Source organism: Prionailurus bengalensis, chromosome C2 (genome assembly GCF_016509475.1).
Source record: "Prionailurus bengalensis isolate Pbe53 chromosome C2, Fcat_Pben_1.1_paternal_pri, whole genome shotgun sequence".
NCBI lineage: Eukaryota > Metazoa > Chordata > Mammalia > Carnivora > Felidae > Prionailurus > Prionailurus bengalensis.
In genome coordinates this window covers 157,966,176-157,981,915 of record NC_057350.1, presented here as the reverse complement: position 1 = coordinate 157,981,915, position 15,740 = coordinate 157,966,176, and the positions used below count along the sequence as shown (strand labels likewise).

Below are 15,740 nucleotides of genomic sequence, written 5' to 3'. Positions count from 1 at the left end.
CTCACGGTCTGTGAGTTCGAGCCCCGCGTCGGGCTCTGGGCTGACGGCTCAGAGCCTGGAGCCTGTTTCCGATTCTGTGTCTCCCTCTCTCTCTGCCCCTCCCCTGTTCATGCTCTGTCTCTCTCTGTCCCAAAAATAAATAAACGTTGAAAAAAAAAATTAAAAAAAAAAAAAAGCCAGTCAGAGTTTTAAACTGTAGAAATAGCATTTTTGCACTGCTTAGGAACTGTGGTGGGCAGAATAATTGTTCCCCAAAGATGTCCATGCCCTAATCCCCAGAACCTGTGAATATTTTACCTCATATAGCAAAAAGGACTGAAGATGTGGTTAGATAAAGAGTGTTAGGGGTGCCTGATGGCACATGTGACACTTGGTCTCAGGGTGGTGAGTTCAAGCCCCACATTAGGGGTAGAGAATACATTAAAAAAATAGTAATAAAGGGTGTCAGGATGGAGAGATTATCCTGGATTATATAGGTGGTCCCAGTGAAATCACAAGCGTCCTTATAGAGAGGGAGGTAGGAGAGTCGGAGTCAGATTTGAAGACCGAGGAAGAGGCCATGAGCCAAGGGATATCAGTGGCATCAAAAACAAAACAAAACAAAAAACCCAAAAACCACAAGGAAGTGGGTTCTACCCTAAGGCCTCCAAAAGGAACACAGTCCTGCTGACTGCTTGATGTTGGCCCAGTAGACCTATGCTGGACTTCTGAATTCCAGAACTGTGTGATAACAAGTTTGTATAGTTTCAGGCCACTGAGTTTGTCGAAATTTGTTGTAGCGGCAGTAGACAACTATGACGTCAGCCGAAGCAAATGTGTACCAGGTGGCTGATCTCCAGGGTGGTGCGGAGTAGGCCACTGCTGTGTGTATCAGAGCTGTTTCCATAAGGTGGGCGGCATCTACTCTTAGAGTCTAGATGAAAACACTTGCATCATATGGTCCTGCCTCCTTGCTTACCTCTGAAGGCCTTGCCAAAGCTGGGTCTCGAAAGGGCATCTCACCAAGTCTGAGCTCTTGTGCTTGTGTGTGTGCGTGTGTGTGTGCACACGCTTGCGCATGTGTGTATATTCACATATGTGAACTGTACACACATGTATAATGCATATATGTGAATATAGTGTATTTGTGGAGCACCCGTTAATGACGGAGTAAGAGGTATCCCAGACTGTTGTGAGGCTGTCAGACAAGGAAACGAATGTAATGCATTGCGGTTACTTGCAAAGGAGTCATAATGCAATTTAAACAGCTCTAGATTGAATTAGTTCTTAATTTCGGCGTAGACCGGTAAGCCATTTAAACTAAGAAGGATTTTGAAATCTTATTACCTGTAATATTGCACAGTGGTGGATAAAGCATTATATGAAATGAACCCTGTGCAAAATGATACAATAGTATAACCAGCCCTTGCAAACCAGGCTGTTTTTCTCTTTGGCGTAGCACTTTGGGAGTGTTTATCGTAATAACGGTATTTATTCAGCTGCTAAGGAAAAGATGGTTAATTCTTGGCATCTTCCTCAGGGCTTTTTGAATATAAAGTTTACTCCCAGGAGAGGGTCCTGAGGGCCTCGTGTTGGAGAGAGTAGTGATGGACTGGCTGTTGGGAGCTTCACATACCAGTGGCTCCCCGACTGTAGCATGCTTTGGGGTTACCCGGAGGGCTTGTCAAAACGTGATCGCCGTGCCCCATAGAGCTTCTGTCTCTAGAGGTCTGGAGTAGGGCCGGAGAATTTGCATTTCTGACAGGTTTCCAGGTGATGCCGCTGCTGCTGGTCTGGGGACCCCTGCTTACGTATTTTAATCACCTTGAATATTCAGGCAAGTATGCAAGCTTCCTTCACCACTGCCTTTTATGGATGGTCTCCTCAGTTGAGTGTTGGCACATGCTTGTGCCATTCTTTGGCTGTAGCTCGGTCACCGCTGGTAGGTAGCCTACCCTTAAAGTTCATTGCTCCCCTTCTGCCTTTTGGGCAGCCATTGCTGAAGAATATTTGCCATGGCATAAAACCATAAAGAAAAGATAAATTCTGTGTGGTCTTAGCGTCCTAGGCACGTGTAAATTGGAGCAAGTTTTCCAAGTTGTAGTCGATGCCTCGGAGCGTCAGTTTTTGTTTTGAACAATACAAGCACAGAGGTTAAAAACTATATTTGTGTTCTCCTGTTTATGCTTGAGCAGCTAACCTCCTCTGCCCTTAGGTTACAAGAATTCGTCTCACTTTGCGAAGTGAAAGACTGTAGTCCAAATGCCGCGGAGCCCCGGAGGGTGGAGTAAAGGCAGCTGGCTCTCCCCTGGGGTGGGGATCTGGCTGCGGTTGGACCGCCCCCTGTCTTACAGCTCCACCTGAGTCCTCGAAGCTTCCCTCCTTATGGTAGGGATGTGACTTCTGAACCCCTTGATTTTCCCAGGTCAGCTTTTTGCTGCTGTCGGATGAGAAATACCTACTCATTGGAAGGGCAACTTCTATTTGGAGAACCTAGGTTTTAGGCCCTAGGAAATAGCATGTCTGTTGGATTAAAAATACTGTTAAAAAAAGAGAAGAGAGAGAAGAAAACCAATATGTAAGAAATAAAAACTTGGAAAGAAAAAAAAAGAAAAATACTGTTAAATGATAGAAGTTTCAAAAAAGAATATATTTCTTGTTAATTTCATTTTACAGCTGTGCATTTCCCCGAGGTTAGCTGTGGTTCTTGTTATAAAGTTCTATATTAGGACCTTAGGAATCAATTCTTTGAACTTGGCCATGGGGGGTGGTGGGGACTGTCACAGCTTGGGCTCCATGTTGCTCTGGAGTCCATCTGAGGAAGCTAGACTGGGTGGGGATGTGAACTCACAACAATTATAGTTTTCAATTCTGTCAGTGCTTTTGCATTTGTCAGCCAAAAGAATAAAAAGTCAAAACTTCAGGGGTGCCTGGGTGGCTTAGGTTAAACCTCGGACTCTTGGTTTTGGCTCAGGTCATGATCTCATGGTTCTTGAGATCGAGCCCTGCATTGGGCTCTGTGCTGACAGTGCACTCTGCTTGGGATTCTCTGTCTCCCCCTCTCTGCCCCTCCCCTACTCTTGCGAGCGCGTGCACGCGTGTGTGTGTGTATGTATGTGTGCACGCGCACATTCTCTATCAATAAAACTTAAAGTCAAAACATGAAAGGTAAGTTCAGAATATAAAGTTGGAAACAGGACTAGTGGGAGCCTGGGTGGTTCCATTGGTTAAGTGTCTGACTCTTGATTTTGGCTCAGGTCATGATCTCACGGTTCGTGGGTTTGAGCCCCACATTGGGCTCTGTGCTGACAGCACGGAGCCTGCTTGGGATTCTCTTGTCTCCCTCTTTGCCCCTCCCCTGCTCTTTCATGCAGGTGCATGCATGCTGTCTCTCAAAAATAAATAAATAGACATTTTCTACAGAGTTTAAAAGAAAAAAAAATTAAAATAGGACTAGCAAATCAGAGTACTGCTGTTGTGTTAACTGTATACTCCATTGATACTGGAGTCTTCTTTATGTTTCAGTTAAAACCTAGACATGTTTCTGGAAACTATATTATTAAGAGATTTATGGAAGGGGATCAAATAGAAGGAGAAATTAAACCAATGAAGGCCTGGTTGTTCAGTGAATATCATCTCTTTTTCAAAGATTTTATTTTTAAGTAATCTACACCCAACATGGGGTTGGAACTCACAAACCTGAGATCAGAAGTCGCTTGCTCTACCTACTTAGGCAGCCAGGCGCCCATAGGGAAACCATTTAAAGAAGAGCAAGTGTTACAGAGCCTGTTGTAGAAACTTACTTTGGATTTTAGAATAGAAATCGACAGTGCTTTAATACAGGAGCAACGAATCCTGAGATCTGTTTGTGAAAACATTGAACTTTGTATTGAGCACAGAGGTGTCCTGTTAGGTTGACTAGGAAAAATCATACAAAGGAAGACAGGAACACGGAGATGTTGTCCTTATTTGATTTTTTTTTTTTTAAGTTTATTTATTTTGAGAGAGACGGAGACAGCGTGAGTGGGGGAGGGGCGGGGGCGGGAGGGGGTGGGAGGAATCCTAAGCAGGCTCCTCGCTGCCAGTATGGAGCCCGATGCCGGAGCCCGATGCCGGCCGAACTCAGGAAACTCAGATCAAGACCTGAGCCTCAACCAAGAGTCAGAGGCTTAACCGACTGAGTCACTCAGGCACCTGATTTGATTTTTTTTCAGTGCTGAGAATTTTGAGATTTTGAGGATCGTAAAATAATCTTCACAGGACAAGTTTTCCCTCCCTCCTGGGCAGGTTATTTTTCCCCTGTCCTCACCTACTTGGTTTTTAATTAAACATTTTTTTATTGATCTGATAATTAACACAAACATTTTGTTAATTTGCCTAAATTTTTGTGAGGTTGAGTGTACTTTTAAATGTATAATAGTATAGTTTTCAAAATACCTATTCATATGCTTTATTTTAAAATTTATTTCTTACTGTTTTTCCGAGTTTAGATCCATTGTTAAGTGTGCTGCAAATTTAACTTTTTAAGAATGTCTTTTGCCATGGTCTTATCTAGTGGTAATCTCAATCTGTTGAAGGACTTAAGGACTTTTTCTTAGTAACATACTATATGCAATGGTTTTCCTTCACCAGCCTTGGAGTGATTTGATTGTGATTTAATAACCTTTTGTTGTATTTTGACCATATGATCTAGTACCTTCTGTATGTTTTTATACAGGGTATGCGCCGTTGGAGTGTGGACTAGATCATAAATATCCTCAGCTTCATATGATGCATACCAGACACACTCCTTTTTTTTTTTGTTTTTCAAGTAGATTCATTTTGAGAGGGAGCATGAGCGAGTAGGGGTGGGCAGAGAGGGAGAGGGAGAGAGAGGATCCCAAGCAGGCTCCACACTGTCAGCACAGAGCCCGATGTGGGGCTTGATTCCGTGAACCATGAGATCGCGGCCTGAGCCAAAATCAAGAGTCGGACGCTTAACTCACTGAGCCACCCAGGTGCTCCTGTAAGCACTCTTGATTTTCTCCATATCAGATTATGCTGTCGTCGTTACTACTTAATGATGGGTAATTGAGAAATGATTTTTGTGGTTGCGGAGTACATTCTTGACTGTTGGCAACAGCTTATGTTCCTAATGATACAGGTTGGTGTGTCGATGTCTATTTGTGTTTTCTTATGGACATTAAACAGCGAGAGAGTGTGAGTTGGGTCCATTGGTCACAAGGAAGAAGGTTCTAGGATTAAAACGTGGTCTTGGCTCGCACGAAACTCAGTACACAGATGTTCACAGTGTCGCTACTCTTAATGGCCAAGAAGGAGAACCAGCCAGATGTCCGTCAGCTAGTGAATGGACAAACAAAACGGGGTACGTTGTTGCGATGGAATATTTGCAATAAAAAGGAGTGAAGTGCAGGCACGCCCCAGACAGAGGCAGCGCAGGTTCTGTTCCAGACCACAGTAAAGTGACCACGGCAGTAAAATGAGTCAGATGAGGTTTTCGGCTCCTCAGTGCACGTGAAAGTTCTCTTTACACCATCCTATGGTCTAGTCAGTGTGCCATGACCATGTATATATTTTAGGTAAAAAAATACTTCATCGCGGGGCGCCTGGGAGGCCCAGGCAGTGAGGAGGCCAGTTGGTTCAGGGTCTGACTCTTGATTTCAGCTCAGTTACGATCTCACAGTTTGTGCGTTTGAGACCCGCATCGGGTTCCACGCTGAGCGCGCAGAGCCCGCATGGGATTCTTTCTCTCTCTCTGCCCCTCTCCTGCTCTCTCGCTTTCTTTCTTTCCCTTTCAAAATAAATAAACTTCAAAAAAATGCTTTATTGCTAAACAGTGGGTTACAATGACAGTTCACCATAACAAACACAATAATGATGAAAAAGTCTGCAATACTGTGAATTACACAGATTGAAATACTGAGAATGACAAAATGTGACAGATACAGCGTGAGGACTCTTAGTGACGTGCTGTTGGAAGGATGGTGCCGATCGACCTGCTTGATGCAGGTGGTCACAGACCTCCAGTTGTAAAAACCGTGGCATCTGCCAAGGGGGATGCAGCAGAGTGCAGTGAAAGGATGTCTGCCCGTCGTCCTGCTGTGACACGCGTGAACGCTGAAAGCATGCGTACTGAAGGAAGCCGGTGAATCACATACCGTGGGACTGTTTATGTCCGGTGTGAGCCAGGCAAGTCCCTGGAGACAGAAAATAGAGTGATGAGTGGTTGCCAGGGGCGGGGTGGGTGAGGGTGGGAAGTGCCTGCTGAGGGGTGCAGTTTCCCTTTCGGGGTGATGAGACTGCCCCATGGTTGGTAGTGGTGATGGTTTCACAATGCTGAATATGCTAAGCACGAGTCAGGTTTTAAAAGGATGAATTTTATGGTATGTGAATTGTATCTCAGTAAAGCCGTGGTAAAACACTGGTCTTGGACTACGCTTGTGTGTGTAATAAAATTTCAATGTGAGAGTCTAGCACATGAAAATAAACCGTCGGAGAAGCTCTTCATTCTTCTGTCCTAGTGTACGAAGGAAAGGATGATGCGGTTCGTAGGAAAGAAAGATCAACCTGAATGGTTTCTCTAGTTGAGAGGCCATTGAGGTTTTATGTTAAACAGCGATGTTCTTTGTGTGGACTGTCGGCGATACACAGTTTCTTTAAATTCAACAATTTGTTCAAAATAGGTCAGTCTTATGAAATTCGGATGCTGGATAATCGGAAAATGGGAGATATGCCCGAGATTGCTGGAAAATTGGTAAAGGTAAGGATGATCCATTTTGATTCCTAACAGGTATTGTTTGCAGTGACTGAAAAAAGTAGCAGGTTTGCCGTAGAAGGTTTAGGTTTTTTTGCACGAGAGTCGTTCTTTTAAAATCATTTAATTTCACTTTAAGAAGTAACGGCTATCCTGCAACTCTTGACGTTTTGAACTATATTTTGTGTCCTTGTCTATTAAACAGAAATGATAGCAGTTACTGGGTTTAAGTGAATGTGAAAGCCCTTTGGACACTAAGGCAGCACAGTTGCAGCCGTGGGGGAGAAACCCACCACCACAACAGAGACTTCTAAGTGTTTCCTGTAAAAGTAAAAGAATAATGTGGGGGGAAATGTTAAGTGTTCATATGACACTTTTAAAGCCCTTTTGTTTCACCTCTTAAAATCTCTCTGAAGACGAGATCTCTGTGCACCCTGTGTCCACGCTGAGACGTATCTGAATGAGGGCGGTCGTTCTAAGTGTAGGAGGCACAACCGTCGGCTGGCTAGTCCGTTCCTTGTAGGGTGGATCTTCGGGACCGTCCTGCTCCCTCCAGTGTCCTGCAGGGTATCCTCTAGCCTCTGCCTGTCACACAGAGTGCTGTACTATAGATTCGGTGGCATTACAGGGCAGGACTTCTGGAAGAAGCTTGAGGGAAGGCAGAGCTTCAGTGTGGCTAAGCGTCAGCGTGACAGAAGCAGACCTTTGTTCTCTTGACGCTTCCGTCTTCCCAGAGAGGCACCCGGGGGCCTGGGCACTGCCGGGCTCTCGGTGTGGAGAGGCGTTCCGTGGAAAGACTCCCCTCTGTGGGTCTGCCTTTTTAGAGGGTGAGCGCGGGAAAGGCAGCTTGGGCCCATCTGGGAGAGCGGAGCATCTTTGGGATGTTTTAGTGCTTCCTCCGTTCCTGGGAGGCAGGAAGACCCCAATCCTTTGGGAGGTTGGAGGAAGGATGGGGGTCTGCTCCCCACTGATCATTGTCTTGCCAGCTTGGAGGGAGCTCCCAGACTTCCGACTCCCAGGGCTCCCATCTTCCCCGGACCAGAGGGAGACAGCTTGTTTCTCATTCTCACATTCACCGGTTTGCACTTTGAGTCTGCCGGGTCTGTGCTCGGTCAGTGGGTTTGGTCCTTTCCCCGGAGGGTGAGTCCGGTCAGATTAACAGCTCTCCTTTTCTGGTGTGTAGGAAGCTTCGAGATGTCAGAGATTCTCTCGGGATGCCCTAGTCCTACCAGGCTGGCTTGTTGTCAGGCCACCGGGTGCCCTGGTTCACCTGCAGGCAAATCTGCCAATTGTATTTGTGAAAATGCCACCAGGAGTATATATTTTAAGGGAAGATGTGGGTGAATTCTTCTGTCACTGTGAGAGTTACATTGGATGACTGTGAGAAGCCGCTTTAAAAAAAATCGATGTGGAAGTGTTGAAACGTTGCTTGAATTGTAGACTCCTGTACAAAATGAAGTAAGGCATTATGTGCCTGGTATTGAGGTCCTGAAAACTGGACCTAAAAATGGTAGACGTTAATAGAAAGCTACTTATATGGTAAAATTTAAGCCTAACAGAGGTAGAGTGGTGCGATGACGCATCCACATGTGTTCATCACATGCGGTTTATGATAAACACACGTGTATCCTGGGTGCCTGTGATAAGCTACTCGAGAATACCAGTCAGGTTAACTTGGAATGGCAGGGTTAATTAAGTTGTTGCTTCATTGCTTTAAGTTCTGCCTCTTGGATTTAGTTCCAAATTAAAATATGTAAAAACATCTAATTTACAAGATTCATGCCAGTTAAGAAATTAAGGCAAGAACAACTCTTCATTATGAGGTAAGTGAACTGTTGACAGTAGAGAAACCGTCTCCCTCTAAGTGCAAAGTGGGTGTTTTGCTGTCATTAAACAAGCATGTTCTTCCTCGACAAGGGCACTTATTTCGAAAGCGTCAGTTTTCCTAAACAGTTAGCTTACAGAGTGGAAAGGTTAAGTTTTAAAAGGTCTTGGGGCGCCCGGGTGGCTCAGTCGGTTAAGCGTCTGACTTTGGCTCAGGTCAGGATCTCGCTGCTTGTGAGTTCGAGCCCCACGTCGGGCTCTGTGCTGACAGCTCAGAGCCTGGAGCCCACGTCGGGGTCTGTGTCTCCCTCTCTCTCTGCCCCTTCCCCGCTCGTCCTCTCCCTCCCTCCCTCTCTCTCTCTCTCTCTCTCTCTCTCTCTCAAAAATAAACATTAAAAACATTTTTTAAGGTTTTCAATCAGTTTCATCTTCCACATGATAAGCCACATGTCTGATACTTGGTGGCTGTGCCAGAATACATCAAGTTAGAGCCCGAGAGCTTGCCTGGGACTCAGAGGACTGCAGGGCGAATTTCTTAAGAATCCCACCCTTTTTTTATCTGCAATATATATCCCAGAAGTACTGTGCAGCAATCTGGTGTCTAATTTCCTGACTCCACGATCTTTGAGTCTGCTACGGTGGGGGCATCTTAGGGAGCAAATGCCGGGTCGGCAGAGGTGCTTTGGAACTTGACCGTGCTCAGTAGCCTTGGTGATGTGCTCGCTTGGCTCGTTCTTGCTGTTAGGGCCCCTTTCCCCTGCTGGCTCTCTTGGTGTTTGACTTGCTTTTCCCCTTCCAAATTCACATAAGTTTTTTTTAATAGGCTGCCACTTCTTAACTCTGGTTCTCTTTTAATATTCTTTACTGTGCCATCTTAGTCTGGCCTCCTAGAATGAGGTTTAGTCAAGCTCTTAAATCTAATACCGATATTCTCATACTATTTTCATCTGAATTTGTGGATTCGATCTGGTTCTCACTAAATACGAAAGAACCAAAATCATGACATTTCTGTGCTGCACCTTATTCTGAGTTCGGCTTGTTGGGCAACGTGACCCAAGGCCCCCGCCAGCCCGTGCACCTTCCCCGTGAGGTCTTCGCTGCCCTCGGGCGGTGGTGTCACGTGGGTGCTGGTGGACGGCCCGGGCAGGCCCCGCAGACGTGGGTGCAGGTGGCAAGGCGGGTGGCACGAACCAGAGCTGTGACTGTGCCTTTATAGATTTCCACTTTGGTCCCAGTGACTGTTTTGGCCTCTTTGTAAACTACAGTTGACCCTTGAACAACAAGGGTTCGAACTGCGCGGGTCCACTTAGGAGCAGATTTTTTCAATACACACAGCGTAGTACTGTGAATGTATTTTCTCTTACGATTTTTTGGTATAAGTTTGTTTTCTCTAGCTTACTTTATTGTAAGAATGCACAAGATGTGTGTTACTCAGCTGTCGATGTTACCGGTAAACTGGTAAACAGTCGGCTATTAAGTAGTTGTTTTGGGGGAGTCCAAAGTTACACGTGGATTTTCTACTGTGGGAGGGTTCAGCGCCTCCAACCCCCGTGCTGTCGAGGGTCAACTGTATTTCACATTAAAATACTGCTGCTTTTTAATACTTTCCTTCAAAATATTTCTCCATTCTGCCACATTTTGGGCAGTACCCTGGTGGGTAGGGAAGGCAAGGCACTAAAGTAGTATTTATATGTGTTGCTAACAGATTATTTCCTAGTCAAACAAGAGCGTAGACTGGAAACGTGACGATCTTACTGCATCATGAGAAAGTTGCTTATAAATGCGTCAGAAACACTAGTATCTGAAGACATTGCATGACCTGTTTTCTTGTTTCTGGAACCAAACAATCATTGGCACCTGAAACGTGTGGGAAGTGAAGGAGGGATGGGTGGAGAGCAGAGAACTGGCCTCAAGTGTGTGGAGTAAAGTCTTCCCTGGGAACCGGAGTGTTTGGATGAAGTTTGCCTGTGGGCGGAACTTCCCCCCACTGCTTACCTCAGATAACCTCTTGCACGTAAATAGTAGAGAATGACTTTAGCATATATGTTCTTTTCTTGGTGGGTGTGGGCACATTCTCCCACCTGTCCCTTGACTATCTTTTTAGTTTTTCATTTTATTGAAGTATAATTAACATGCAGTGTTATATTTCAGTTGTAAGGTACAGCGATTCAGCATTTCTATATATTACTCAGTACTTGTCTTTGACTATCTGTAAACAAACAAAAAAAAACCCCTCAGTTTTTAACTATTATTTTAAATAGTTTTGCCATTGTGCCCGGGTTTCTGTCTGCTTATACTGCCCTTTCATTTTTGTAATCTGATGTTTTCTTCATAGAAGTCAAATTCTTGCTCTCTGATTTTATGGACGTGTACCTTAATTTTGAGTTGCGATGTCAACTTTTTAAATAAAAATTTTACCTAAGTGATCATTTTATTTGTGCTTTTTTTTCTGAGTTGTAATTCTTTTTGCACTGAATAATTATACCCGTAATCCACATATTCCAAGAACAAAGCAGTTCACTTAGAAAATGTCGAAAGCAGAATTTTCCTTGCATGCTCGTCTATTATAGGTTAATGCATAAGAAGTGAAAACACTTCCGCATTTTAGCTGGAATAGTTTAAAAGTGCTCATTTTCCCCACTTACTCCATAGAGCATCATAAGAGTTGTATTCCATGACAGACGGCTGCAGTACACGGAGCATCAGCAACTCGAAGGCTGGAAGTGGAATCGCCCTGGAGACAGACTTCTCGATTTAGGTACGAGTGGCTGTCAGAAGACTCTGGAGAGACGGCGGTTGGTCAGCCGTGCCTGTCACTGTGTTGGCAGCATGTTTAACTGTGAGGAGAGAGTTTTGGTGTTAGTGGGTCCTGCGTGCCCTGAGTTGTTCCGTACTTAGAAATGAAGTGGTTTTTTTGGTGCTAAAAGAACCCGAGTCAGGAATTTGGAGTTCGAAACCATTTATTTAGTTCTCGATTGGCACATCCATCGTGCGTTGAATGAAGTGAAATAGAAACCATGGTGGGAGGAAGTCTCGTGCACGTTGGGCGGGCTTGGGTGTTAGTGTGGTTGACCATGGGAACGCTGAAGGAAAAGGTTCAGCGTGGAGGTGTTGAATGATTTCATTTGCACATAATGGTATTAAGTTGTAAGCTTTTCAGTTATTTGTAGTAGATGAGTTTCTGTGTAACTTCTTCTTAAAATACAGATATTCCAATGTCTGTGGGAATAATTGACACCAGGACAAATCCAAGCCAGTTAAATGCGGTTGAATTTCTGTGGGACCCTGCAAAGCGCACGTCTGCTTTCATTCAGGTTTGGAGTTTTACCTTATTAGAAGTCCACCAGCCTGGTCATCTGAAGGACCATGGATGAGCTTGAATTCTTGACACACAATGTTCTCTTCTTTAAATGCTTGTTTGTAAACTATCTTATAATGTCTTCTATATGTGTATATTTTTCAACCTACGTACACATAACTGTATACGTGTGTGTATAAAGTTGGGGTTATCCTACTAAATCCGTCATTTATAGACTAACCTATTACTCAGACTACTTTTACCATTGGTAATAACACTAATCAAAACTTCTAATTAAAACTTCTATTTCTCGTAAGATGTATTTCTCTTGAACAAAAGCTCCTGGGTTTTTTTAAATTTATTTTTTAATTTACATCCAAGTTAGCATATAGTACAACAATGATTTCAAGAGTAGATTCCTTAATGCCCCTGACCCATTTGGCCCATCCCCCCTTCCACAACCCCTCCAGCAACCCTCAGTTTGTTGTCTATATTCAAGAATCTTATGTTTTGTCTCCCTCCCTGTTTTTATATTATTTTTGCTCCCTTCCCTTATGTTCGTTCATCTGTTTTGTATCTTAAAGTCCTCATATGAGTGAAGTCATAGGATTTTTGTCTTTGACTAATTTCACTTAGCATAATACCCTCCAGTTCCATCCACATAGTTGCAAATGGCAAGATTTCGTTCTTTTTGATTGCCGGGTAATACTCCATTGTATATATATACCACATCTTCTTTATCCATTCATCCATCGATGGACATTTGGGCTCTTTCCATACTTTGGCTATTGTTGATACTGCTGCTGTAAACATTGGGATGCATGTGCCCCTTCGAAACAAAAGGTGTTTTTTTTTTTTAAGGTTATTTTTATTTATTTTGACATGGAAATAGAGAGCAAGCGGGGGGAGGGGCAGAGAGAGAGGGAGACAGAATCCCAAGCAGGCTCTGCACTGTCAGCACAGAGCCCAGCTAGGGACTCAAACTCATAAATCACGACACAATGACCTGAACCAAAATCAGGAATCGGACGCTTAACCAACTGAGCCACCCAGGCACCCCCCAAAAGCTGCTGTTTTTAAAAGCGTAGGATTAGGGCACCTGGCTGGCTCAGCCCATAGAGCATGCGACTCTTGATTTTGGGGTTGTAAGTTTGAGCCCCACGTTGGGCATAGAGTTTACTTTAAAAATAAAAAAAATTAAAGGGTGAGATTGAAAAAAGTGTACAGCTCAAGATCCCTTCTGCCATTATTTATTTATTTTAATTTTTTTTTTTAATTTTTTTTTTTTTTTAACGTTTATTTATTTTTGAGACAGGGAGAGACAGAGCATGAACGGGGGAAGGTCAGAGAGAGAGGGAGACACAGAATCTGAAACAGGCTCCAGGCTCCGAGCTGTCAGCACAGCGCCCGACGCGGGGCTCGAACTCACGGACCGTGAGATCGTGACCTGAGCCGAAGTCGGACGTTTAACCGACTGAGCCACCCAGGCGCCCCACCTTCTGCCATTATTTAAAGACATTCTAATATTGAAAATGTCAAACCCCCACCAAAGTGAGAGAAGAAGAAGAATGAATCCTCAGTGTATCCACCACCTGGCTTCAACAGTTACTAGTCGTTTCCCTGGTTTTTGTTGTTGATGGAGTACTTTAGAGCAACTCCCAGGCATTTCATTTCACCCTAAGTACCCAGTTTGTATCCCTAAGAGATGAGTTTTTTAAAAACATAAATATAATATGTGTAAAATATACTTAGTAGTAACTTTTATACCCTCTATGTTCAAATTTGTGTATGGTGTTATTAAAACTACTGAGTTAGGTAATCTTCATGCAGAAAGGGAAATTGCTTAATTGCTGAGGAGCCTAAGTAGGCTCTCATTTGTGTGAACTGTAAAGAATCTTTAGTATTTTGTGTTTTTGTGGCCTACCAAATAGTATTTCCCATCAACTAATAATCACTAGGGACATGGTTCATGTTAGCTGACCTTGTACTGGTATTGGAAGAGGAACAGAAGTGGTGGGAAATGAGCATTGTCCTCAGTGCACTTTGAAGGCTGACAGAGGAGTTAGATCACACAGGCAGGGTGAGTAGTGGGCTCTGGGGAAGGTGGCCGCTGCCCAGGTGGTCGGTCTCACAGTTGGCGTATGTAGGCCCGGCAGTAAGGGGATGGGCTGGCTAGACAAGGTGGCGGCGGGAGAGGGCGGACAAACGGAAGCTCTCGACGGCGAGGTGTCCGTTGCCGTGGACTGAGCCGTGTGCGAGGCCGAGGACCCTGCGTCTGAGAGCAGCATTCAGTCCAGAGTGGAGGTAGGAGGGTACCCGTGATTGGAACAAGTCCTGCATTAAAGGACAGGAGGCGTCGGACGGGGGAAAGTCCGGAAAGGCCCGGTTGGGTTCGTGAGAGGAGAGCCGTACAGAGAGATTCATGACAGGCACCCGGCTAATATGCAGGGGTTGCTTTGAAAAGATCTTGAATGTATGGCTGTGGCAGGACGTCCAAGAAGGAGTAAAACAGAAGGGGACTCCGTAGACGGTTCTTGGAGTCCCTTTCAGCTTGAGTTGTTTTCCAGGTGCACTGCATCAGCACAGAATTTACTCCACGGAAGCACGGAGGCGAGAAGGGAGTGCCTTTCAGGATCCAGGTCGACACCTTTAAGCAGAATGAAAATGGAGAATACACGGATCATCTACACTCAGCTAGCTGCCAAATCAAAGTGTTTAAGGTAAGAGAGAGAAAGTAGGCTTTTAGTGATAACTAAGGCCCGGTGTTGCTTGTAAGTGTTCCGTCTTCAGCCTGCTGGACGAAACCCTCTGCCTTGTGTTTAAGCCTAAAGGTGCAGACAGGAAACAAAAAACGGACCGAGAGAAGATGGAGAAGAGGACCGCTCACGAGAAGGAAAAGTACCAGCCGTCCTACGACACCACCATCCTCACGGAGGTAACGCCCGCCCAGCAGCGCTCCGGTTTCTGAAGAGAAACGCGCAGCAGTCTGCACAGCAGCACTCTAAGGAGGGGTTTCGCTACAGAGGGTTGGGAAGATTGGGCGGCGGGTTGACACAACGTTCTCTGTGAAATTTGTGGGGAAGGTGTTTTATTTAAATTGGGGGATGTTAATAGATTAGTTTCCTGGGTGGGGTCCGGAATGAAGATGCTGAAATCCCAATGAGGTCTCAGAAACAGACCTTACAAACCTTGAAAGTTGTCAAGAGATTAAGTCGGGGCCTAGAATGTCTGATTTTTGTCACTGCTGGGGTTTTGCATTTTCTTTAACTTTGAATCCTGCTAGTCATACATTTGTTTAATTGGACTGCAGAGACATAAAACAGGGTATTAGATCTTTCTTTGTATAATGAAAAGACATTGATCCCAATCTTTGGTGTTTGTCCAGATGAGGCTTGAGCCTATAATTGAAGATGCAGTTGAACATGAGCAGAAAAAGTCCAGCAAGCGGACTTTGCCAGCAGACTACGGTGATTCTCTGGCAAAGCGAGGCAGTGTAAGGGACTTCTGCTTCTCTTCTCATTGTGCAGGAAACCTTGTGCAGTGTTAGATATAGGATCAACTTCCACCGAAAAGTAACGCCAAATTTGTTTTTGATGTCCTTGTCTTGATTTAATTTGCTTTTGTTTAGACTTCCTGCTTTCTGTTTGTTCCTCACTGAGGAAAATTTCCTAAATCTAACACTTTAAAACAAAGTTGACCATAGTGGGTGGTTTTGGAAGGAAAAACGACACTCAGAAATGTGTTCCCTCCCTTCCTCCTTCCCTGCCTTCCTCCCTCCCTCCCTATCTCTCCTTTGCACACACGCTTCCTTCAAGAGCATTGAAATTAATTGAAAATACTTTCTTTAGTAAAAGAGTTGATCATTTTTGTGTAATTAAAAAAGGT

The 15,740-nt window shown here is 44.5% G+C and overlaps 1 protein-coding gene and 1 long non-coding RNA gene across 3 annotated transcripts in view; one reads left to right on the top strand and one right to left on the bottom strand.

Moving 5' to 3' along the window:
- Window positions 1–15,740, top strand: part of UBP1 (upstream binding protein 1) — a 51,204-nt gene that overhangs the window by 17,076 nt on the left and 18,388 nt on the right. Inside the window, exons 3-8 of one of the 2 annotated variants that reach the window (XM_043595859.1) lie at window positions 6,663–6,739; window positions 11,210–11,315; window positions 11,765–11,871; window positions 14,423–14,575; window positions 14,680–14,790; window positions 15,241–15,348. In XM_043595859.1, coding sequence (XP_043451794.1) covers window positions 6,663–6,739; window positions 11,210–11,315; window positions 11,765–11,871; window positions 14,423–14,575; window positions 14,680–14,790; window positions 15,241–15,348 — 662 coding nt within the window. The remainder of the gene's footprint in view (window positions 1–6,662; window positions 6,740–11,209; window positions 11,316–11,764; window positions 11,872–14,422; window positions 14,576–14,679; window positions 14,791–15,240; window positions 15,349–15,740) is intronic. The other variant, XM_043595861.1, reaches the window with a different exon arrangement.
- Window positions 13,013–13,720, bottom strand: LOC122492199. Its single transcript, XR_006299574.1, has 2 exons — window positions 13,352–13,720; window positions 13,013–13,092 (listed from the first exon to the last, which is right to left on the bottom strand). It is a non-coding gene; the product is annotated as an uncharacterized LOC122492199 (long non-coding RNA).